This window comes from Hippopotamus amphibius, chromosome 16 (assembly GCF_030028045.1).
Source record: "Hippopotamus amphibius kiboko isolate mHipAmp2 chromosome 16, mHipAmp2.hap2, whole genome shotgun sequence".
Classification (NCBI taxonomy): domain Eukaryota; kingdom Metazoa; phylum Chordata; class Mammalia; order Artiodactyla; family Hippopotamidae; genus Hippopotamus; species Hippopotamus amphibius.
Window position 1 is genome coordinate 10,080,456 of NC_080201.1, and position 10,730 is coordinate 10,091,185.

Sequence of the window (10,730 nt, forward strand, 5' to 3'; positions counted from 1 at the left end):
AGAGGAAGCCCACGTGCAGCAACGAAGACCCAACGCAGCCAACAACAAATAAATAATAAGTTTAAAAAACAAAAACCTATATTGGGTGGAAAGGGGGCCACAGCCTAAGCAGAGGGCCAGGCGCCACCCGGGATAGAGAGGACATGGGGAAACACGCTGAGTGGCTTTGGAGTCTGGGGAGGAGCAGGACCGAGCGACAGGAGACGGCCACGATGAGTGGGGAACCAGAACTGTGTTTCTGAGCGTCCAGACCACACCCCCTAAGAAACGCTTGCAACTATCTGGGAGGTACTGAAGGTGGGGGGCCTGATACCTACAAAGGAAGGCGGGAACAGAGTCATGGACACACTATTTGTTTTAAAAGGTTGTTTTTTTTCCAGTAGTTCGAAATCCTTATTCATTTTCCAGTTTTACTGAGCTGTAATTGACACCTTGTAATAATTTAAGGTGTGCAACATAATGACTTGTGTTTTTACCTTGCACAAGGATTGCCACAATACGTTTAGTTTAGTTAACTATTGTTTGAACATGCAGGCTGGCGGGGCCTGGCGTCCCCAGGTGTACAACCATTGCAGGAATGCTTGAGTAAGTGCTCCTGGAGTAACCGTCATCAGAAGCCGCACACTGGGTTCTCTCCAAGAGCCCTGGCCGCCAGCCCCTGACGGAGCCGGATGGCAATAAGGAGGAAATTACAGAGCATCTTGAGAAGTCAGAGACTCACATTTCCCAGCCTCAGGAAAGTCGCTATTAGAGGGTTCAGCAAGTGATCTCTCGTTTCGAGAGAACAGGCTGTGTCAAGGAGAAGTAAAACTCTCCAAAAACATAGCTCCTTTAGTATTCTGTCAAGTCCCCACTCAAAGATCCACACGCTGGAGAGATGTAGACTCTTGTCAGGGAAAGCTGAGACGTCAGAGGGGAGCCTGAAGACACGCTGGCGTGGATGGGCCACGGTTTGTTTTAGGAAACTCACATTTACAAGTGACATGACCGCTTCTGCAGAAATGTACAGATGACACTTTGGGGAAAGTCCGTAATATATTCACTCATTCCCCCAAACACGGATTCAGTGCCTGCTCTTACCCAAGGCCCAGGCTTGGTGTTCCTCACTTAAATGAGTACAGAGAGAGTGTCTGGAATGTCCACGACGACCAGAGATTTAAAAGACAATGGACCTCAAAGTTGAAAATATTATATATGTTATTTAATACAATTCAATAACTTGGTGTTGAGAAATATAATGTCCCAAGAGAGGGGATGGAGCTGCCTCCTCCAGTCCCCTGTCTGATTCTTCACTTTCTCTGGGTGAAGAAGCATCTCCTATTCCCCATGGTGGCTACCGCTTTGATCAGTCCAGTGTGTTTCTTACCTGCATCCTTTGATGACTGTCCTCCATTCCACTTAGAGGATCTACCCCACCCCCACAACACACACACACACACACACACACACTTCCTGAGTTCCTGGTGGCGCTGTCAATCATGATGCTCCATTCTTCTAGATTAGAATAGGGCGGCATGAGACACAAATGTGGCCAATCACAGCATCTTGTTCCCTTGGGTCAGACAGACAGAGAGAGACATACAGGGGCTGGTATGTGATTTACGAAGGGCCAATCAGATTCCTTCCTTGATATGTGAAAATTGGGAGAAGAAAGTCCCCCTTGCATTAGGGGCTTGCTAAAGTCTCAGAAGGCAGCTGGAGCAAAAGGCCGCCATCTTTCCAAGTCTTGAGAAGGCAGCTCATTGCAGTAGGAGCACATGAAGGTAACCCATGAGGAGAGAGAAGATAAAAGATGGAAGGGGAAGGGAAGGGGCGAGCCTAGAAGTCCAGGGACAAGTTCATCATGATGGTCAGCCTGGCTGAACTGAAGGAAAGAGAGGTCAAAGCAAAAGTGACTGGTCTTCCTTTTGAAGATTCCCTAAGCTTGGCCCAGTGTCTGGAACACAGTAGGACCACGATATATTTCGGTTCCAATTTCCTCTGTTGTTCCTTCAGGAATTCATCTGGACCTTCTTGTTTATGTCATGCCGCAGTGGCACATCCTGTCCGGGCTACTTTTGGTGTTAGGGTCCTGTCCCCTTTGGGGGAGACAGGTGGAATCTGAATAGGGGCTCCATTCAGAAAACTTTATGGCAAACGGAGGGACTTTCTAATGCTGTTTTGCATCTCCTCCCCACCATAACATATATTAAACATACACTATGCGACAAGGACTTCACGCATTCAACAAATATTAAACATGCCAACATCATTGTTAAATACTTTAGACATGATCTCCCTTTTGATCCTGACACACACAAAATTACCGCATAGGGACTATAATTATACCCATATTACAGATAAACAAACTGAGGTTTCAAAAGAGTAAGTCATTTTCCGAAGGTTATAGAGATTGCTAAAACGATCAGATTCAGGACTTGAATCCACGTCTGTTTCACTTCAAGCATTAACTCTTTTATAACCAAAAAGCATCCTGCCTCCCATCCAGTTTGGGTGTTTAGTCAGCGCCAGCCCAAGAAACCAATCATTATCATGCTTTTCACAGAAGAAAATTACCCTGCAGTGGGCTCTGGGGACTACAGGCATTTGGAGAAGTCAGGAGTAAGAGGACCCAATGCTTTAATTTGCCAAGGGGAGTCTGTTTGGGAAAGCACTGGCCCACATGTTCCTGTCCCCAGGACAATGCTGGGGACAAGGCTTGGCGGAGGGGTGAAGGGTCACTGACAGAAAGAGACTGAGGACAGAAGCTCATTGCAGGCTTTCATCAAGAAAATATCACATTCAAAGATGAAACAGCCCCTTTCATTGGAGCATCTATTTTGTCTCTTGGGCCTTCAAACATTACATTTACTCATTTTAATACCATGACTCCAACCGATGTTCTGTGTGAGACCACACACAGAGGAATCAAACTAATTTGAGATTACACGCCTGCTGCCCTTTCCTGGGAAGTGGCTCTTCTTATTTCTAATTAAACTTTCTCTTCTATGACAAATGCCAAGATGCCAAAAAAGGTCCCTATGAAGAATAAGAAGTGGCAGGAACTTGGGGTCACAGGGGCACTCTTCCCCATGCTGGGTGAGCTTTACTGTCGGTGTTGAATGTCAGTGATTTGCCCAAAGGTCATGGGGTTTTGGTTCCTCTGCATGAGTGTGAACCAAACTCCAGAGGTTGGGCTGTTTTGCACACCCAGCTATCAGAGAAATCTGTGCTGCCACCCACAGATGGGTGTGCACAGAGCTGGTGTCAGGGTAGCCATACATCAGTCCAAATCCATTCCCACCCTGGGCGTAAGACTCAAAAGCCAGCACCCTACTCCCTGCTGCCCATATAGTCTGGTGGGAGATTATCAAGACATGGAACGGGAAGATGGGGTCAAGTCCTGGTTCTGTCTTTTGCAGCCCCAGTAACAGAGGAAGGAAAATAACTTTTACGGAGCACCCACTCTGTGCAGGGAGCAGTGAGGACTTTCACAGACTCTCTGCCAGTCTTCATAACAACACCAAAAAGAGGGTGTTATTACCAAGGTGAGGATATAGGCAAGGTGAAAGTGCTATCTGCTTACCTCGTACCACAGTGAGGTAGGGTAAGGGTCTGAACTCAGATCTGTTGTAACTTCTCACTCTTTCCACTTCATCTCTGAGTCTCTTTTTTCTAGCTTAGAAAGTAAGGTTATCCTCATGGGTCAGAGTCAGATGAAAAATGACAAGGATGATAGGCTCTATTGCTGCAAAGATGCTGCCAGTGGAGGGTGGGGTGAGCTTGAGTATCAGTCATCACTCCCTTCGGCTATCGTGAGCCACCTGCCATTGGCTTCTATCTAATTAAGATCAGGCTGCTGTTTATAGGAACCTGCTCTATGTCAGATGTCCTGTAAGATGTTCTGCATTTCCTTTTCCTGTGAAATAGAAGGGACACTGACTCTGGGCTTCCTTTATTCCTTGAATTGCTGGGGAGACAGGAAGTCCATTCCATTATTGGATCAAGAGCAGACACTGTCACCATCCCAGCCATCCTCAGGGAGGACACAGCTAATGGGAAAATGCAAACGTCGATGAAGAAGACAGACCCCTGAAGCAGCATCTCTACCTTCTCATCGCCAGGCAGGGCGCAGTGTGACTCAGCAGAGTCATCCTTTCCTATCAAATCCTCGGGGCCCCATCCAACACAGAGTGACTCGGAACACTTTATTCCAGTCTCTGTACCAGAGAGGCTCCTGGCTCGGGTACTGAGACCTTCCAAGCAATTTCTCAGTTTTACAAACATCTGTGTCACTTAACCTCATACGCTCCATTTGTTTAATTGAATAAACTCAGGGAAGATCATATTGGCCATGTTTCATTGGACTGGCCGTGTCAGGGACACTTTAACGCTACGTTGTTTGGGGACATTCTGCATTCAAGTTGCCGATGTGACAATAGCCCAGTGGAGGCCTTAGGGGCAGAGGAAGGAACTCAGTGTCTTGAGTGGTGATTACGTTTAGTCAGTGTGGGTATTCTAGGTCAACAGTCATACAGGTTGATCCTAGGTGGATCCCCAGAGCATACCAGACCTCAGAAATGGAGGGAAAGTGGATGTGGTTCAGAAACACAATGTCCATTTTGAGGGGGCAAGACGGCACCATGCAGCTTTGAGCCTTATCAGCTATGCTTCAAATCAGACAAACACATCCATGGTTTTTCTCTGTATTCCCGATTCCGCTTTTTGTGTCTGTCTGCTTCGGTCTCTTCGTCTTTCACTATCTCACTGTCTGCCCTCTCTCTCTCTCCATTGTGCCTTTGTCACTGTGTCTCTCTGATAATCTGACTCCCACACGTAAAGAGTCCAGAACAAGGCAGGCATGGGTTTTTACATCACTCGTCACTTGGCAGTTCGTGATCTTAACATGTCTCTGAGTGCCAGTTTCCCCATCTTTACAATGGAGATCGTAACATTGATCTTGTTGAGTTGCCATTAGGATAAAATGAAACCAAGAGTGTACAGCAGGCAGTTCAGTTGCTGGCTGCTAACTAGTGCCCAGTAGAGATGAGTTCCCTCCCCATCTCCAGGGCACCTTCCCCTGCTGATGTGTTAGGACCCTACCAATCTGTTGGCTTTCCTCTAGTGTGGCCTGTCCTCGGCCCATTTTCAGATCAGCCAATGGAGCCGTGACTGGCTGCACCTATTTTTCATCCAGTTGGTCTCATTCCAGCAGTTTCATGTGGCATCTTGCTATAAATCAGTCTGGGGAAATAAATGTCCCCAATCCATTAGTGCCTTTCCACGGGAAGCCAATTTGAGCCACAAAACAGAAAAGCTTGTTAATGGCCACTTAAATACATTCCTGCAACCTGGTCTGGAGACCCTCAGCCTCAAATCCTCCCAGCTTCTGTCCAAGAGAAACTCCACTGTGACAAGACAGGTGGCAGCAAAGGCATAGACCGGACCCTTACCAATTGCGGAGTAGGGGGGAGACCACAAACCCTGGTTTGCGTAGAACAGCTCCAGTTTGTCCCTGCTGTCCCAGAATGATTGTTAACAGTGTCCCTTTCACTCTCCAAAGAGTTCTGGTGTGAATGATAAACTATAAAGGGGGTGTCTATGGAAACCAAAAATAACAGTTTAAATAATATCTAGCATTCGTTGACCGCTTGCTCTGTGCCAGGCTTCACCATAAGGGTCCTGACGCATTGTATCTCATTGAAACCCCCTTAAAACACTCTGAAGGGAGGTGCTATTATTATCTCCATTTTATAGACCAGGAAGCTGAGGTTTAGAGCAGTAAGTGACATGGTCAAGGTCAACCAGTGTAGAGGGCGCTGTTTGTGCCTCACTCAGATCCCTTTTACTGGGCAGTGCGCCCATCCCCCCGCTGCTGGGAGAGCTGGCTGCTCAGAGCTCAGAGCAGTCCTGTCCCCTCTTCCGTGGGGAACAGAGGCTCCACGCCCCCACTCAGGAAGCAGCCCAGAGCCCATAACCGACGGATGACAGGGGGTGTGGGGGGGCCCACAAGGCTTCTCCCATTGCTACAAGGTCAGATTGACTCTATGGTAAAACTCATGTTCCAGACCTCCTGGTGGGATGCAGCTGAGACCCACCTCTTGCTTGGCTCCTTCCCCAGCTCTATCCTGCTTCCCTTGCTCCCAGTCTCCTGAAAGCACCCCCTCCATCAACCACTTCAAAAAGCATCCCTGTCTCAGGCTCTGCCTCCAGGGGACCAGCCCTAGGATAGCCAGTTGGCAGATGGCTGAGCTGGAACTCATGTCTAGGAAGGTCTCACTCTTCATCACTAAGCAGATGTAATGTAACACTACCTGTATTATATACATGATTAAAATAACGGCCTCCAAGTCATCACATCGCCCAGAAATACGCCGTAAAGGCATAGATATGGCAACAGTCACAACAACCACTATTTACTTAGTGCCGGCATCGGACCTGTCTCTTTCTTGCATCTGATCCTTGCAACACCATGGTGTTCATCTTATTATCCCCATTTTGCAGCTGAGGCACAAAAAGCTTGGAGAAGTTAAGAGAGATGCTCACCGAGGTTACAGGGATCCATCTTCCTCCAAAGGCCATGTGCTTTTTCCGCACAGCCAGTTAGATCGCTTGCTGTGTAAATTGTTCACTGAGTGGTTGATGAAACGTGTTTCCCCATCAAAGCTGATGTTCTGGCAACAATTTAGATGGAAGATTGGGCTATCCCTCCCACCCTGCACACCCCACAGTGGTTCTTTCTGAGCCTTTTGACCATCAAGCCTCTGCTTTGGGGGGAAAGCCGTATTACTCTGGGAACAGCCAAAGAATGTTTCCTTAAGCCAGACATAAACAGATCAAAGAAGCCATATTCACTGAAGAATGGAAAGAAACTAAGCTTACATGCCAAAGGTCCGGAGAAGTAAATTACATCTCTTGTGGCTTTTCCACAGAGGGAGACACGATCGAATAAAAGGAAAACAGCAGAGCTTTAAGGAGAAACAAACCAGGATTCAAATCCTATCTCTACTACCTGTGTGATGTTTTTAGCTAATTACTCAACATCTCCAAGCCTCAGTTTGCTCTGCCATAATACCTACTGTGTGAGACCACAGATGAGAGAGATAACTGAGATAAAATATGTATATTTCCCTCTGCCTCTTCTCTTCCATTGCCATAAAATGTAAACAGTAACTAACATGGACCCTCATTCCAGGTCTGAATAATGCTAGTTCAGATGAACTATGCTTTTTTGTCAAGCAAAAAGCATATCCTATTTGATGATAAAAGGTTTACATTAAAAATAGATAATGAGAGAGAGAACAGATAAGAGGGAAACCTTCATCTAGGAGGCCATCAACTGATTCATAAAACTACAGAATGAGTCATCCTGGCTCCCAAGGCTACACTTACAATCAGTGGGCATCTCTGGCCAGCCAATCCTAGTCTAGTGGAGAAAGAAGGGCCCAGTGGGCAATCCCCGCAAACCGATTCCAATCCCCCCTTGCAAAACCGATTAACTCTGCTTCCAGCTTGGGGAAATGAAAATCAATCTGGGCCCTTTGCAATACTGTATTCCAAATTTCCCCACTTTTCACTGCCCGTGGCTGGCTGGCTATCTGTCTGAACAACTGGGATGGGGGATCTGCAGTGATTCCTGTGTGTGTGTGTGTGTGTGTGTGTGTGTGTGTGTGTGTGTGTGTGTGTGTGTGTGTACAGCTCCAATGAAGAACAGGCTCCTGTGTCTGGCTCTGAAAATCAATCTCCCGGCCTTCATCCTGACATTTATTATTTCCAGATGCCTCAGGTCCTCTCAGCATTGATGCCGTAAGCAAAAGGCTGCAGGACCCAGACCTATCTGCCCTGCAGGTGATGATGTTTTCTTTTAAAAAGTAGCTTCAATATGTTCACTCTCCGAATATACACTCTGACAAAGAGTCCTAGAACCCAGTCTTCAATTTGAATGGAGGGTCATAAATTACACACACACACACACACACACACACACACACACACACACACAGTAATTTTGATTGGTGGTTTAGGAAGAAGAATTATCAAGACACCGTTTTAATTTTACTAGGTTGACTTCTTCCACCAGCAAGTGAAGAAAAATAATGACTCAACCATCCCCGTCCAGGCACCTTTCCTCCATTCATTCACCTAGCAATAGCTTAGTCATTCAACAATAGCTTATTCAGGATATACTGGGTGCCAAGCTCTGTGCTGGGCACTGGGAATTTACCAGTGAGCAGGACAGAGGTAAGTTCTGCCTTCTGGGATCAGCCAGCTTGGTTCAGCAAGAGTTACCAGAATAGAACTGTATAGGATCCCCCAGCTGGCCAGAGCCTCTTCCCCTGTCCTGAATTCCCCAGGGAGAGGCCCCTGTGTTTAGAGTCAAACATGACCAGCCCTACAGGTGAGGAGTGAGCCAGAGAGCAGTGCCCACCTCTCTCCAGCCTCCTTCCAGTCTGGCAAATGAAACCTGCATCTGCTCTCAAACTGGCAAAGGGGAGTGGAAGCTCCTTTGCATTTTTCTTGTCTCTAGATTGTTCCCAGATTCTGAGTTTGGGGGTCTAACCTGGGAACTGGTGAGCTGGCTGCTCCTTTTAAGGAACAGTGTCTGTTGGGGGCTTTAAAAAAACAGAGGTGGGAAGGGGTGGGCCCATCTCACTGTGCTAACAGCAAGTTCCCCCAAAAAGCTTCCCATGCTGCTGCACAGACAACTCCAGTGAACCCTCCAGGGTAAGCCTTCCCTCCCCAGAACTCCAGGGAAATTACCATATAGTGACAGCACAAGAGAGGCTTAAACACTCCAGGAGGAATCCCAGCCGGGCAGGGGATGGGGTGAGGCGGGGAGAAGAGAGGGTCATGGGTCTGAAGTTCTCCCGGGGAAGAGTGGGTAATAGAAAGGTACTCAGATTGCTGAGCTCCTCCTGAGATGGGAGCAGCAGTTAGAAGATTCAGTTGTTTTTTTGTGTGTGTTTTTCCTCTTCAGAAAAACACAGAAGATGCTGGTGGGGAAAGAGGGGGGATGAAGTAGCAGCCTTGGCCCCACCCCTCACGGGGCTTAGATGCTGGATACCTAAGATGCTTCCCAGTTCCTTTCCCCATATCAGACCACAAGGAGAGGAGTGTGCAGCTGTGAGGAGAAAGGAGGCATTTCCCCAGCCCTGCACTTCGTCCTCAGCCCCACCAGGACATCAGTGAGGAGGTTGAAAAGATCCGATAGCAAATCCTGGCCATGCCACTTAGTGGTGGCCGAATGGTCTTAGGCAAATCACTCTCCGAGCCCCGGGTGCCGCACCTGTAACAGGGGACAATGATGGTACCTAAGTCACTGGGTCCCAGGAAGTATTAAATAAGATCGCACACACAAAACTCTAAAAAATGACGGCTGGTACACAGTAAACCGACGGTTATTTTTTTAAGTATATTATCATCAAACCCCCTCACCTGGCAGCTGAACTGTCCCTACCCCACGGAGAGCTTCCGCGGCGCAGTCTTACAGACCCTGAGCGCTGCCACCATCCACTGTTCCTTTCCCCGGAGCTCACAATATGCTCCGGTCCCCCCTAGATCCGGCCTGGGGAGGGCAAGGGCCGCCTCTCAGCATCCTCCCCAGCATCAGCCGGCCCCGGGCCAAGGGGAGGCTCTGAGATCCGGGGGAGGGCACGGAGGGGGGGGCGCCCACGGAGGTTCTCCCCCCACCCATTCCCCGGAGCGCTGAGCGCGCAAAGAGAGAAAGAGAAAGGCGCGGATACTGGACCAGGCTTTGACGCGGATCTTGAGCTCGCCGTCCTGCGGCTCGGGCATGGCCCTTCTGGTGACCCGCAGCTTGTTGAGACCCCCGAAGCCGGCCAGCACCACGGCGCGCATCTCCTGGGCGTCCCCGAGGCGGTGAGAGCTGCCGCCGCCCTCCGCCGGCTCCTTGCCTGCCTCCTTCTCGATCATTTGCTCCGTCTCCTCCGCCTTCTCCACGCCTTCCTTGGCCATGGTGCGCGGGGGCGCGGGGCGCACGGGCTGCGGCGGCTGCGGCGCTGGGGGCTCGGGGCTCCTCTCCGGCGGGTTCCTCCTGTTGAATGTGGGATGCTCCGCGGTGCAATGGCTGCAGCCTCTGCGAGCCGCGCCGCGGTCCACAGCCTCCGCCGTAATCCTCCCAAGAGCCGCGCCCCCGCCCGCCCCACCGCTCTCCCCACCGCTCTTCCCTGCCCGAGCAAAGCCTCAACTCCAATTTCTCAACCAGTTTCAAATCAAGCTCTTGATCGTAGACCCAGAGCCCAGATTTTCCCCACACTCATGAATTAAACACGCAGAGAGGACGCTGTGTCCTCCGTGGTGCGCGCAATACTTCATTATATACGGCGCAGGCTGGGCGCCTTGAAATGGACAGAGATGAATGTCGGGGCCTGGAGGATGCCTCCCCGCCCCAAGGTTGCCTCCTCTCCCACCAATATGCAGGGGCGGGCGGGATAGACGGGAATTGGGGCTGTTTCCCAAATCACTGGTCTCAGCTAGAAAAGAGGAGAGGTCCGGGAAGCTGGAAACTAGAAATCCCATTCGCTGCCCAGAGGAGTCCAGATCCAGGGTCTTTGCACTCAGGACTTCCAGGGTTATCGCGGATGCTCTTTACCAGGCAACACCAGGAGCATCTTATGATGGCTAATTCTCACCACCCGCACCATTTGGGGTCGTTAAAGAGGCTCCAGAAAAGAATTTAGTACCAGAAAGGGGTCCTGTTCCTGATTTGATACCCACCCCCCCCCAAGAAG

At 49.4% G+C, this 10,730-nt stretch overlaps 1 protein-coding gene across 1 annotated transcript in view; it reads right to left on the reverse strand.

Annotated features, from left to right (window-relative positions):
• Positions 1–9,997, reverse strand: part of VAT1L (vesicle amine transport 1 like) — a 154,466-nt gene extending 144,469 nt beyond the window's left edge. The window contains exon 1 of the mRNA XM_057712150.1: positions 9,728–9,997. Coding sequence (XP_057568133.1) covers positions 9,728–9,954 — 227 coding nt within the window. The 5' untranslated portion in view covers positions 9,955–9,997. The remainder of the gene's footprint in view (positions 1–9,727) is intronic.
• Positions 9,998–10,730: the final 733 nt, after the last annotated feature.